Here is a 14,894-nt window from a genome sequence, read left to right as displayed (position 1 = left end):
ACAAATGGCAAGAAGCCATGAAATCCGAAATGGGATCCATGTATGATAACAAAGTATGGACTTTGGTAGACTTACACGATAGCCGAAAGGCTGTCGAGAATAAATGGATCTTCAAGAGAAAAACAGATGCTGATGGTAATATTACTGTCTATAAAGCTCGACTTGTCGCAAAGGGTTTCCGACAAATTCAAGGAGTTGACTACGATGAGACTTTCTCACTGTAGCGAAGCTAAAATCTGTGAGGATTTTGTTAGCAATAGCTGCATTTTTCGATTATGAGATTTGGCGAGATGGATGTCAAAACGGCGTTCCTTAATGGAGACATTGAGGAAGAGTTGTATATGGTACAACCCAAAGGTTTTGTCGATCCTAAAAATGCTGACAAAGTATGCAAACTTCGGCGTTCAATCTATGGACTGAAGCAAGCATCAAGAAGTTGGAACCGACGCTTTGATAAGGTGATCAAAGACTTCGGGTTTATACAGTGTCATGGAGAGGCCTGTATTTACAAGAAAGTGAGTGGGAGCTACGTAGCATTCCTGATATTATATGTAGATGACATATTATTGATCGGGAATGATATAGAACTATTAAGCGATGTTAAGGGTTATTTGAATAATAGTTTTTCAATGAAAGACCTTGGTGAAGCATCGTATATATTAGGCATCAAGATTTATAGAGATAGATCAAGACGCCTAATAGGGCTATCACGAGTACATATCTGGACAAGATTCTAAAGAAGTTTAGAATGGACGAAAGTAAGAAAGGGTTCTTACCTATGTTACCGGGCAAGGTATTGAGTAAAACTCAAGGACCGGCTACGGCGAGAAGAAAGAGAAAGGATGAGTAACATCCCCTATGCCTCGGCGATAGGATCTATCATGTATGCCATGCTATGTACAAGACCGGATATAGCACATGTTTGTTAGTTTGACTAGCGAGATATCAAAGTGATCCGGGAATGGAACATCTGGACAGCGGTCAAGAATATCCTGAAGTACTTGAAAAGAACTAAGGATATGTTTCTTTGTTATGGAGGTGACCAAGAGCTCGTTGTAACAAGTTACACCGATGCAAGTTGGAACACCGATCCGATGACTCTAAGTCACAATGCAGGTACGTGTTTATATTGAATGGTGTCTGCGATAAGTCGGGCAAGCTCGAAGCGGTGCACGGTGGCGAAGTCTTCAACGGAATCGAGTACATAGCGGCTTCGGAGGCTTCATCGAAGCGGTATGGATGAAGAGGTTCATTGTAGAGCTCGGTGTGGTTCCTAGTGCATTGGACCCATTAATCATTTACTTGTGATAACATGGGTGCCATCGCCAATGCACAAGAGCCAAGGTCACACAAGAGGCTGAAGCATATCAAGCTGCGTTACCACTCGATTCGCGAGTACATCGAAGATGGAGAAGTAAAGATTTGCAAAGTACACACCGATCCGAATGTAGCGGATCCGTTGACTAAAGCTCTCCCTAGGGCAAAGCATGACCAACACCAAAATGCCATGGGTGTTAGGTATATTACAATGTAATCTAGATTATTGACTCTAGTGCAAGTGGGAGACTGAAGGAGATATGCCCTAGAGGCAATAATAAAGTGGTTATTATTTATATCTTTATGTTTATGATAAATGTTTATATATCATGCTAGAATTGTATTAACCGAAACATTAGTACATGTGTGATATGTAGACAAACAAGAAGTCCCTAGTATGCCTCTTAAACTAGCTTGTTGATTAATGGATGATTAGTTTCATAATCATGAACATTGGATGTTATTAATAACAAGGTTATATCATTGTGTGAATGATGTAATGGACACACCCAATTAAGCGTAGCATAAGATCTCGTCATTAAGTTATTTGCTATAAGCTTTCGATACATAGTTACCTAGTCCTTATGACCATGAGATCATGTAAATCACTTATACCGGAAAGGTACTTTGATTACACCAAACACCACTTTGCGTAAATGGGTGGCTATAAAGGTGGGATTAAGTATCCGGAAAGTATGAGTTGAGGCATATGGATCAACGAGTGGGATTTGTCCATCCCGATGACGGATAGATATACTCTGGGCCCTCTCGGTGGAATGTCGTCTAATGTCTTGCAAGCATATGAATGAGTTCATAAGAGACCACATACCACGGTACGAGTAAAGAGTACTTGTCGGGAGACGAGGTTGAACAAGGTATAGAGTGATACCGAAGATCAAACCTCGGACAAGTAAAATATCGCGAGACAAAGGGAATTGGTAATGTATGTGAATGGTTCATTCGATCACTAAAGTCATCGTTGAATATGTGGGAGCCATTATGGATCTCCAGATCCCGCTACTGGTTATTGGTCGGAGTGAGTACTCAACCATGTCCACATAGTTCTCGAACCGTAGGGTGACACACTTAAAGTTGGATGTTGAAATGGTAGTACTTGAATTATGGAATGGAGTTCGAATATTTGTTCGGAGTCCCGGATGAGATCCCGGACATCACGAGGAGTTCCGGAATGGTCCGGAGAATAAGATTCATATATAGGATGTCATTTTATGTGAAATAAAAAGTCGCGGAAGATTCTATGGAAGGTTCTAGAAGGTTCTAGAAAAGTCCGGAAGAAACCACCAAGGAAGGTGGAGTCCACAAGGGACTCCACCTCCATGGCCGGCCAGCCCTAGTGGGGGTGGAGTCCCAAGTGGACTCCACCATAGGGGAGCCGGCCACCCCACATGGGAGGTGGGAATCCCACCTTTGGGTGGGAGTCCTAGTTGGGCTAGGTTTCCCCTCCTATGGAAGGTTTTGGTTTCGGGTCTTATTCGAAGACTTGGACACCAACACTTGGGATCCACCTATATAATGAGGGGCCAAGGGAGGGGCCGGCCACCCCAAGACCATAAGCTGGCCGCCCCCTTGAGTGGCCGGCCACCCCTCCCAAACCCTAGCTTTGCTCCTCCACTCCATATTGCCCGCGTAGCTTAGCGAAGCTCCGCCGGACTTCTACACCGCCACCGACACCACGCCGTCGTGCTTGTCGGATTCAAGAGGAGCTACTACTTCCGCTGCCCGCTGGAACGGGGAGGTGGACGTCGTCTTCATCAACAACCGAACGTGTGACCGAGTACGGAGGTGCTGCCCGTTCGTGGCGCCGGAACCGATCGTGATCAAGATCTTCTACGCGCTTTTGCAAGCGGCAAGTGATCGTCTACCGCAGCAACAAGAGCCTCATCTTGTAGGCTTTGGAATCTCTTCAAGGGTGAGACTCGATACCCCCTCGTTGCTACCGTCTTCTAGATTGCATCTTGGCTTGGATTGCGTGTTCGCGGTAGGAAAATTTTTGTTTTCTATGCAACGTTATCCTACAATAGAAGTAGAATAAGAGGTTCTCAACCTACCGTTTTATATTTCATTATTTAAGGGGTTTTCGACAAACAGTTGTGTAAGAAACATATTATATTATTTTGGTAATGGTACTGGAGGACATGGGTCCTTTCACTGGAATAAATAGTGCACTGGTCACTTTATTTCAAAGATATATTGCTATACTTGGAAAGCGATTAGTTTTAATGCATCCCTTGAAAAGCTATTTTACCAACATCAATGGTTAATTACTTGAGCATATGCATGTGTTTTTCATGACGGCATACTTATACGGTCGACATATGGCTCCTCTGGTCGGGAACGATGATGGGCAAATTAAAAGTCGGTCTGAACCGATCTTCGTTAACCGCAGCTAGGTAAAGAAAGCATACATCCTACCTGAGCATGGAAGTATACACAAGAGTGGATGTAAGGAAGGATTGATGAAGTATAATTATGTCACACTACACAAATTACACACATGTACTCGTCCTCTATAGATGTTAGGAAAATGTACAGTGTAGGTTCACATGGGTGAAATAAGAGTGGAAACAGATCAGATATTGCAAATACAGTCGGACACGGAAAAAACACAAATGGTAGCTTATGATACTGTTGGCATTTTCTTGGTTCAAATTAGGATTTTGTTTCGTAGAGAGTTACCAAAATCAAGACAATTCTTTTGGATAAAATAGTAACTTGGCTGTCCATTTCCCCATTATGCATTTACTTGAAAATATGGGTGCATGCTGCATTACTTGACAATTTGGCTAGTCAAAGTCATGGATGATAATTTGAGTCCAATATCTTTGTCAAATGAACCGGACAAAGTTGTTAGTTGTTAGCACGTATGCTTGAGGGGTACGAGAGCGAAACGAATATAGTGTGAACGTGTAGGAGGATCTACCCAGTACTTGAGGCATTTGTGTTCTCAACAGCATTTGTACGTCGATTGGTTGTGAACAACAAGACAACGAGAAAGAAACAAATTAATCAAAGCGAGATCTTGGATCTTGGAGCTGCATATGTACTATAACACGGCAGAAAGCAGGTACTGGGGCATTAGCAAACTGGTGTGGACAGGACCCTTGTCTCTTCCCCGTGTTGTGAAACACAGTATAGGCCTCTCGTTAATCTTATAATTAACATGGAATAAATAAAACTTTAGCAGCCCGATAGCAAGTACAAAGTCTAACAAAATAAATGAATGCAACCACAGGATGATCGAGCTATAGCAATTTGCAGGAGAAGAGGTTCCGATATTTCTTAGGCGTGTGAGAAATAGCTATTTCTAAATCGATGCTAAGAACCATGTGATCTGCACATTAAGGTTCATATACAAAGAAGATTACAAAAATGTGGGAATATTCTAATCAAATGGCTATGCTTGTTCTTATATATATGTACTGAGGAAATAGCCATCACGATAATGATATGTTATAACTTGCACCGATAGCTAGTGGTAGATTCTAGCTTTTTCATCGCCTTTTTTTTCTAACGTCCCATAGGTCACAAAATTCGCAATGTGGTCGCTCCGATGGTTCATAGCCTCTTGTGCTAGCTCAAAGCAAGATGAGAACTGATTAACACACACATCATTAAATCATGCTACGTTGTATTGATCTCCCTCGTACAAAATCTTGCATCGCATGTCCCCACACTAGTAGAAAAACGTCCATTCGTACCGGTTCCAGAGGGGCATTCGTACCGGTTTTGCAACCGGTATAAAACTTCCGGCACTAAAGCCCCCCCCCTTTCGTACCGGTTGCTTACGAACCGGTATAAAAGGGGCCTCCACGTGGGCCACCAGGAGAGCTCGGGGCTAAGGATCTTTGGTACCGGTTGGTAATACGAACCGGTACCAAAGGTTCCCCGCGGCAGGGAATTTGCCCAAATCTCTGCCGCGAGCGAGAATTGGCTTTTTAGGGTTTTGGAGAGGTTTAGGGATATCGGTTTGTTTCATATCGCGTCGATGCACCGAAACGCGTTTGGGTTTAGGTAGTACATGAAGATCAAGATGATGCATAGCAAGTTGGTGCATATAATATAACACACATGTTATTGCATAAGATCGCAAATTAAGTAGCACTATGCATGAAGATCGATCTTCATGCATAGTGGTACTCTCCGAGGCGTACTCTATATATGTCTATTACATGTAGCATAGTGGTACTCTTCGAGTCAACTATATATGTAACATGTACATCTTCATTCATAGTGGTGCTCTGCGAGTGGTGGTATGACGTCCCGAAGGAAAAATCCCGCCAATTCCTCGCCTATTGCTATGAAGCAGTCATCGATTGAGAGCTTGTTCCGCTTTCTTGCCAACTATAAAAGAATAAGATACAAATGAATACATGAAACAACTATTACTGAAACTCAGCACAACTTATGATAACAAAACAAATTTGTGAAGATTGTTTTTGTACCTCTTTATTTCTTTCATTATTCGTTCTCTCGTTGACAATTCTGCGGATGTACTCGCAAACGAAGAATCCACAGAGATCGGTCCCCGGAGGTTGTTGCGGGCATTTCTTTACAAGAATATAATTCAATCAAACAATAGTCAAGTATGATAATTAAAAGGTGTGTGGACCTAGGTAGTACTACTTACTTTCGCACGCCATCGCAGCTTCGGTGTCCATTCACGGGACGTATCTTCCTTGATGAAAGTTTGCCATACGCTGCTCGACAAAAGAAAATGCATAAAAGAGTCATCAATTAGTTCAAAGCAGGAAATTAACGAAACAAACCGATAAGAATTAAAATTACCTTCCGAGCATTAAAAAACAAGACACGTATAGATCCTTTTTTTTGCTTAGTGAGTCCAAGACTTCAACTTCTCCAATTTCCAAATTTATGACGAGAAGAATAAAGTGAAACCTACGCACGTTTCAATATGTAGTGTCATATATATAAGTCATTATTTAAAATTTTGACATACGGTGAGCAAAATATAATGTGTTATAAGACAGTAAGACTCACTCGAAGTTGTAAGGCCAAAGTATTAGCTTTTTGTCACGTTGTCGCTTCAAAAACCTTAGCAAAGTCTGCGGTGTATCCTTGTTATAGAGGGGATTCTCTATGGTTTTAACATGCATTGTGTTCGGGTCAATGAACCCAATGTCTGTGATATCGTCCCTTTTGCATTCGAGCATCTTCGATCTGCATAATATAGCGCACAAAAGATTATAATCTGCAGACAATGAACGACTTCTCAAATTAAATAAATAAATCACTTACGGACAATAGCAACCGATGATTGATTTGTCGAGGGCCCGGAGATTGTATAACCGAAAGAGTTCGGCGAAGTCAACGTTCACACAAGTACTCCGGAAGTAGTGCTCTTCCCTAACTCGCACCATGATAGTCTGGATCCCTTCCTTTGAGGCCTTAAGGTACCACGAATGCAAGTTACGCATACATGTTGGTACCTTCCTGAGATTCTCGACCAAATCTTTCCCTTGAACAAACTGATATGCTCGTTCAGCTAAGGCGTAATCGGTTGCGTCTTGTCGAGAACTTTGAACGGTCTTCCCGTCAAACACCTTGAGAGGGGCGACCGATTGAACGGGTTGTTGTCCGAGCTGGTAGACACTGTGTATCCCTTTTATCTCCCTGATACCCGATTGAACGGGTTTTGTCGCCTCGATCATCTTGTCATACGACCTTTCAATAGAACGCGCATAGTCAGATGGCGGCGTTGTTACAGGTTCATATAGATTGTCAACGGTACGCACAACTTTCTCCCGATCTAGTGTCTTCTCGAAAGGTATCTCTGTCACTTTCGGTGTCTCAGCATCACATCTTTCTTACGGTCCTCTTTGTGCCATCGCAACAACTTGGCATGCTCTTTGTTCTGGAACAAACGTTTCAACCGTGGTATTATAGGAGCATACCACATCACCTTCGCAGGAACCCTCTTCCCGGGGGTGGACTCACCCTCAACATCGCCAGGGTCATCTCGCCCGATCTTATACCTCAATGCACTACATACCGGGCATGCATTCAAATTCTCGTACTCCCCGCGGTAGAGGATGCGATCATTGATGCATGCATGTATCTTCCGCACCTCTAATCCTAGAGGGCGAGACAACCTTCTTTGCTTCGTACGTGCTAGAGGGCAACACGTTCTCCCCTGGAAGCATCTTCTTTATTATTTTCAGCAACTTTTCAAATCCCTTGTCGGAAGTACCATTCTCCGCCTTCCACCGCAGCAATTCCGGCGTGGTACCCAGACTTTTTCCGACCATTTTCGCAATTTGGGTACAACAGTTTGTTGTGATCCTCTAACATTTTCTCCAACTTCAACCTCTCCTTTTCATTTCCGCAGTTTATCTTCGCATCAAGAATGGCCCGACCCAAATCGTCATCCGGGTCATCAAAAATCGGCTCATCGAAAATGAGCTCTTCTTCAGCCTTCGTCTTCCCCCATTCTACCACCGTCTTCGATGAATAAGGGATAGTTGTCACTATCCTCTTCTTCTTCGTTGTCTTCCAATATAACCCCTCTTTCTCCGTGCTTGGTCCAACAATTATAGCTGGGCATGAAACCATTCTCCAGCAGTGGACGTGAAGGGTCTTCGAGGTAGAGTAATCCTTCATATTCTTACAGGAACTACATGGACAATACATGAAACCATTCGACCGCCTGTTTGCCTCAGCCACGTTGAGAAAATAATGCATGCCAGTAATGAACTCGGGATGGCACCGGTCACCGTACATCCATTGTCGACTCATCTGCATTTTATATGTATATCAAAAATCATTAAAATCTAGGGGACGACGCTGGCGATCGACAGCGGTAAGGACGGGGATGATACTAATTAAAACCTACAAAACATACCATAATTTCAGCTCAAATTGCATATAAAAAATAAAATCACTAACTTAGGCATTTAATCGAACACCTTGCTTGCACTACAAAAATAGTACGAGTTAAAACTACCAAAGAACTGAGCTAAATTAGGAACGCCGGAAGGAAGGATGATATTGCTAACCCTTGGATAGATATATGCCGTTAATCTTGTTAAAATGGTGGAGAAAAATAAAGATTATTGGAGTGTGAGAGGTGGAGAATATTTGGAAATGTGAGAGGAGAAGTGAGAATGAGATATATGCAGGGAGCTGGGCGCTGCCGCGCGATCATATAGGCACGGACCCTTTAGTACCGGTTCCTTACACGAACCGGTACTAAAGGTGCAACCCTGGCCCCACCACCGCCTGGAAATCGGGCCCAAACCCTTTAATACCGGTTCCTGTTACGAACCGGTATTAAAGGTCCATAACGAACCGGTATTGATGTCCCACGCACGAAACCGGTATTAATGCCCCCTTTAGTACCGGTTCGTAAGGGAACCGGTACTAAAGGCTTAGATGGATGAGAGGTTTTCTACTAGTGCCACTGGAATTCGTGGTGGAATCTGGCTAGCTAGTGTGCGAAGCTACAATCGCTCTATTGGGAACTAGATGGATTTATTTATGTAAGAGGACATAGCGCGCGGCTACCGTAAGCATGCATGCATGCAAACGTAGGAGGCAGAAAGAGGAAAATTAAGGTGAACAATCGATATGTACTCGCTGAGACCGTGTGAGACCGACGTGTCATGCATTGTAGTAGTACTGTTGAATGTTGATAGATGCGCCCGGTAGCTATGCTAAAGCGCGACTGTTCAACTAGTTCGTCCGAGAATGGCCCTCGGTCCCGGCAACACTACGGGTGACATCATCGATTTTGGTCGTTCTCATGTTAAATAGATGCCCGGACAGGGGTCTCGGATGTAGACGAGCCAAACTCGAGCGCATATAGCATAGGTTTTGTGATGTGGACATGAATATCTCTGATACGATCAAATAACTCTGATACGACCAAATACAATACATGTAGAAATATTGTACCGTATTTGATCGTATCAGAGATATTCATGTCCACATCAGTTGGCTCGAGCTCGATTCACACCCGAGCCGGAGGATCCGGCCATCTCTAAGCTGCTGGTGCCGACGTAGGAGTGGGTTTGGTGTTGTCGGTGTGTGTGTGTGTGGGGGGGGGTCTGGGGAGTGCGCCAATCATGGAATATTTTACTTATTGATTAGTTCGAAGACTGAGTATAAGAGACCGAGAAGTCGAAGAGTAAAATTTGCACCCCTCTAACTCCCTTGAGTATAAGAAAGTCTTACTCATCTAACCTGCAAAGTTTTGTTCCATTTAACACCATTCACTCCAGCCACTGATAAGACCGGTTAGACATTTACCATGATAAGTCAATTTACGTAATAAAAATAGACTACATCACTACATGCGAACCAAAACAAGTAAATCTACCAAGAAAACTAAAACATACGTCAGCGACAGTGAGGGAGGAAGTACAATCTGCGTGGAAACGGTGAAGAGGCCTAGTGGCCAGAGTGTGTGTCGTTGTCATCGATCTTCGAACCGTCCACCGGCCGCCGGACTGCCGCGGTTCCCCATGCAGTACCGGCGTACGCCGACTCGACCATGCACCACGCGCGTTCACAGCTTCGCAAACGTGTGACGTGGACGGTGATGGATGGATCGATGCTAGACGATGTATGCATGCATCATCAGGAATTCAGGATACATATCCAAGATGAGGCTCGAGAGCGCCGTACCGCAACGATAGCTAGGTGTTGACGGACCGCGCTGGTCGACCCACTGCCGGCCCACCATGGAGGCAACTAGTGTAGAGTCCAGAGGCCTCAGTGTGGGCTTGGGTCTTACGTGGTGTTTATCAGTTCCGCCTGATCTAACCTGTGGCAACCGGCAAGGCCTAAAAGAATCTGGGAATGGAAATGGCAGGACACCTCGGTCCTAGTATCGCCCCGCCATTAAATTTTCTTCTTCTACCAATATGGAGTTTAAGGGTCCGTTTGATTCAAAGGATTTTGAAAGTATAGAAATAGAAAAAACACTGAAATAGTACGTCATGCCATGTGAAATCCTACAGGATTAAAAAAATACAGGAATCAGTTGCAGGAATCGTTTGATTGCATCACATGAAAAATGCGGGGAATTTTAAATAGAGATTGAGTGCCTGTGCTAGTTGTCATAGACATATTTTTTTCGAATGGTCTAAACTTTTGTTAGAAATCCTATAAGATTATAGTGTACGGATCTATAGGAATTTTGGGGGGTTCAATCCTCTGAATCAAATGACCTACATACCAAAAAATCCTATGGGTAAGAATGATACAAATTTCTTTACAAATCCTTTGAGTCAAACAAACCATAAATTTCTTCCAAAATTCATCTCGAAGAAAGTCCTTTCAGAAATTGACAACGTTTCACCTCTTGGGAAAAGACAGCCTATTTGGGTTCTTGACTTCTTTGCCACCATCCAAAAGATCAATTTCAGTTTCTCGGCCAGTTTCCGACTCCAACACAAGCGGCCGCTCCCGTGCCGCTGGCCGTGCGTTTAAGTCCGACCCCTACTATCCAAACACACACCCCAGCTGGATTGATGAACATGCTCAACCGGACGATTCATGGAGGGCCCAACCAGCAGAAGCTAGCTTCATCGTGTCGCGCGCCCACCGTTCGTCCTCGATGCCCGCCGCTAGCCTATGTCGTAACTCCACTCTCCCATCCGCCGCCCTGCCAAACATGCATGACACTACGACACCGGCTGCGTGCGGCGCCGCCGTTCCAGAGCATATCATCAACAGGTCCCTTCCCTACCCTTCCCTGTGTACGTAAATGGACGTATCCTCCCATCTTCATCGGTATCCGAACCACGTAGAGGAGGAGCGCCAAGAGTATGTTTGTACAAGGCAGCGAAGACCGGTGAAGCTAGGCTATCCGGTGTGTTGTCGTCGACCTCAGTTCAGACACCGACAACTCCACGAAGAAAACGATAGATGAGGACATCACTAGCAGCGACGAACGATTTAGGTTAAATTTTAGTTTATCCTAGTAGTTTAATCAAGTTGAATGTACTAGTTTGAGCCAAATTTATCTAAATTTGTGTTCAATATGGTATGAATTTGTTTTTAATGAATTAGTATGAGGGATCAACTACAAACGGCTATTTTCTAGAAGACTAAATTTACTCATCTAATGGATAAAGTGTCCTTTACTCCTCTAAATTTTGAGTGATTGGCTAGAGATGTCCTAAACTACCTTCCTCCAAATTTTGAGGCATGGGCTAGAGATGTCATCCAAAAACTTTGACCATATTCATAAGAGCAAGTACAATAAGGTACGGTCAGCTGTCTATAAGAAATAAAATATTATAAGTTTGCTTAATTGGAGGAGAGAGATTAGGAGAGAGAAGGGAAGTGAGCTCTTATCTAATAGCCAGCTCTAGCACGTGCTCTTAGGCACTATGTGAGACTAAAAGGTGGGTCATGTATTATAAAAGTAGTATACTTTTATAGCTCACTATTGTACATGCTAGTTATAAGTTAACTATAGATGATGTGGCAAATTGTTATAGCCGGCTGCTAGCTACACTATTGTTCTTGCTCTAAAGACGTCAAATAGTTCCGTCTCGTGCACGGGACTTGCTGTCCATGTTTGTGCCACCGGTATCACCATGTTTCATGCTTTGAGATCCGTGTTGTAAGGTGTTATTCAGTTTCATCAAGTTTCGATAATCTAAGATGAATTGGCACTCGATGAAACCTAGCGATTTCGTGCACAGACAAAGTACACCCTAAACAAACACCCGCTCTCTTATATTGACCGATTCAGACGTCACATACACACAATTGTCTTGGATCGGGTAGCCAATGCAAAGAGAAATCATCAAACGTTCTGGATTCATCAGTTCAAAGCTTCTGACTTTCGTGCGAGATACACCGTGGTGCGTGTCCTCCACGTACCCCGAAGCGATTAAACCATCGACATGGAGGCGTCCGCGTGAAGAAGTCTTAAACCATCGACATCCACGGACTCGATCAGGCTCGATCGTCAGTCCGTCGATCACGTGATTATGACTTGTGAATTACTCGACGATGATGACCAAACAAACAGGTTTAATGAAGGAGCCACCAAATTTCGCCACCACGCTCCCATTTCCGTTCCCATGCTATAAGCAACCAGCGGCTAGAGTACAGTGCGTCGTCCTCTTCGCTTTCGGTGGCACCATCTCACCTTCTTCCATCTTCTATCTTCTTCCTCCGGACGGTGCGCGAACCACATCATCCTCCACCACCAACGTCCCACATCACCACCCATCCCTAGCCGATCGATCTTTCAGTATACTATCTCCGTACCGAAAGAACAACCCTACTTTTTCTTTGCCGGATTCTAGAAAAAAGTGATATCCTCTTGTATAGATAAATCGAATCACTGAGCTTATATATCTGATAGGAAAAAGGAACAATTGCACCAACAACTAGCCATCTACCTTGATGTACAACAATGGCCGTGCGTGATCGTGATGATCCAGCACCTAACATTCTCAAAAGCTTGTGTGTAATTAAGAAGAATATGTGTGTGGAGAGAAAAATGGCGGTTAAAACGAACACCAGAGACCAGACTCAAAGGACAACGTATACTTACGTAAGCTTTTCATCCTGCTCACGGACGGGGCTAAGGCTGGACACGTATGGCGAGGTTCCACGTCTCCACTGGACGGCCCGCGCGCGCGCGAGTGCGCGGCCGGCCCCGCCGGTGACGGCGACGGGCGCGCACAATCACACAGGTACTGTGGAGATCGAGCATGCAGGAGTCATCGCCGGGCGTCGCCGTGCGGCTTCGCCGAGAGGATCCAGTGCTGGCCGTGGGGCCGGACGGTGAGGCCCTTGACCTTCGCGAAGAGCGTCACGGCGCGCCGCACGCCGCGGTCGTCGGCGCCGGTGAAGTAGTCGTGGCCGAACATGACGCCGCCGGGGCGGAGCACGGCCCAGGCCAGGTTGATGTCCGCCCACGCCGAGTGGAAGTCGTGCCCGGCGTCCACCTCGATGAGGTCCGCGTACACGCCCCACTGGCACAGCGCCGTGAGCACGGACGCCGTGGAGAAGGGCAGCGGCAGGACCCGGTCCTCGGCCCCCGCCGCCGCCACGTTGGCCATGAACTGCGGCAGCAGCAGCACGTCGCCGTGCCGCTGCGCCGGCACGTCACGCCGGAAGCGGCCGCGGAAGGCCGGCCAGCCGCGGAAGTCGTCCACGCAGAGGATGGCCGGGGACAGCGAGAGGTTCCGGGCCACGGCCGCCATGTGCAGCGCCGAGGCGCCCAGGAACGCGCCCAGCTCCAGGATCGTCTCCGGCCGCACCTCCTCGATCAGGTCCGCGAACACCGCCCCCGTCGACCCCCACCCGCGGGGCCGCGCCGCTGCTGGGTGCAGCAGCGCCGCGGTGTGCTCCGGCGGGAAGCTCGCGTACGGGCTCTCGCCGTCGAACAGCTTGTCTATGAGCGTCTGCACCACGGCGTCGCTCGGCACCGCCTCCCGGCACTCGTCTCTGAACCGGAACAGGTCGTGCGGCGGCGATCGCGGGTAGCCTGCACCAAAAGTGCCGTTGGACGACGACACCGCGACGCCGCTAGTGGTCGTCGCGCCCAAGCCGGCGGTGAGGTGCGCGGCGTGCGGCCGGATGACGGTCTGCGACGGCTTGGGCGTGGGACGAGTCGACGACGACGCGATACCGAGCGAGTACCCGACGGAGAAGACGATCAGGAAGGCGGTGATGCGCGGGAGGTGCGGCCGGAGTTTGGCCGGCACTGCCGAGGAAAGCGCCGCCGCCGCAGCCGCACGCGGCTTCATGGTCGTGCACGCCTTTGGACAAGCAACAAACGGAGGGAAAATCTCAACTTTCTTTTCTCTGGAGGTTAGGATCTTCGGGATTGGGTTTGGAATTTCGTAGCAGTATTTATAGCTAGACTAGATAAGACTTTGATAGATAGGGACTTGGGGAGAGGCGTGGCAGTGGTTGTTAGACTAATACTACTTGGACTCCGTTTGGAGGGAAACAAAACAAGGGAATGTACTCCTATATTTGATTGCGAGTAGAAATATTTGATTGTGAGATGTTTGTTTGATAGGTTGGTGAGTTGTGGGTGATGAATCTGATCACAGTTAGGAGCAAAACTAGAATTTGTGTGCATGAGAACGGCTGAGGCTTCTTTGTAGCAGGATAATACCAGTGTGGTGTGTGGATGGATACTCTGTCACTCTCCTTTGGTCCATAGAGAATGTTATGCATTAGCCTCACTGCCAGCCCATTGGAAGTGCAGCTAGCCAGCTCATATGACTGGTCAGTTGGGTATCTTTTAAAAATTTAAATAAAACTCTTTCACAAAATTAATGTCGCGTCCAACCCGTTGGCAAACTATTTCGAAACAAGTGATCCTTGTGTTTGGCGCCAATTAGAATGAAGCCAGAGCAGTGCAAGTCAGCGTCAAATCATCAAAGTCAGCCAGCCTGCACAAATTTGGCTAAACCCTTATTAGCTCTAAATTTAGGGTTTAGATTTTCAAATTGTTTTGTCGAGGTCACATTACTTTCGGCAAATGTTCAGATTAGGATGGCAATTGTATTCATAGGTACGGGTACCCTCAGATACCATACCCACATAGGTTGCGT

General features: G+C 45.9%; 1 protein-coding gene across 1 annotated transcript; it reads right to left on the bottom strand.

Annotated features, from left to right (window-relative positions):
- Positions 1-12,624: 12,624 nt before the first annotated feature.
- LOC124654041 lies at positions 12,625-14,254 on the bottom strand. The gene has a single exon (XM_047193075.1). The coding sequence runs from the start codon at positions 14,073-14,075 to the stop codon at positions 13,044-13,046; it is 1,032 nt and encodes a 343-aa protein (XP_047049031.1). The 5' UTR covers positions 14,076-14,254; the 3' UTR covers positions 12,625-13,043.
- Between the last annotated feature and the right edge of the window lie 640 nt (positions 14,255-14,894).

Source organism: Lolium rigidum, chromosome 5 (assembly GCF_022539505.1).
Source record: "Lolium rigidum isolate FL_2022 chromosome 5, APGP_CSIRO_Lrig_0.1, whole genome shotgun sequence".
Taxonomy (NCBI): Eukaryota; Viridiplantae; Streptophyta; class Magnoliopsida; order Poales; family Poaceae; genus Lolium; species Lolium rigidum.
This window is presented reverse-complemented; position numbering and strand designations above follow the sequence as displayed.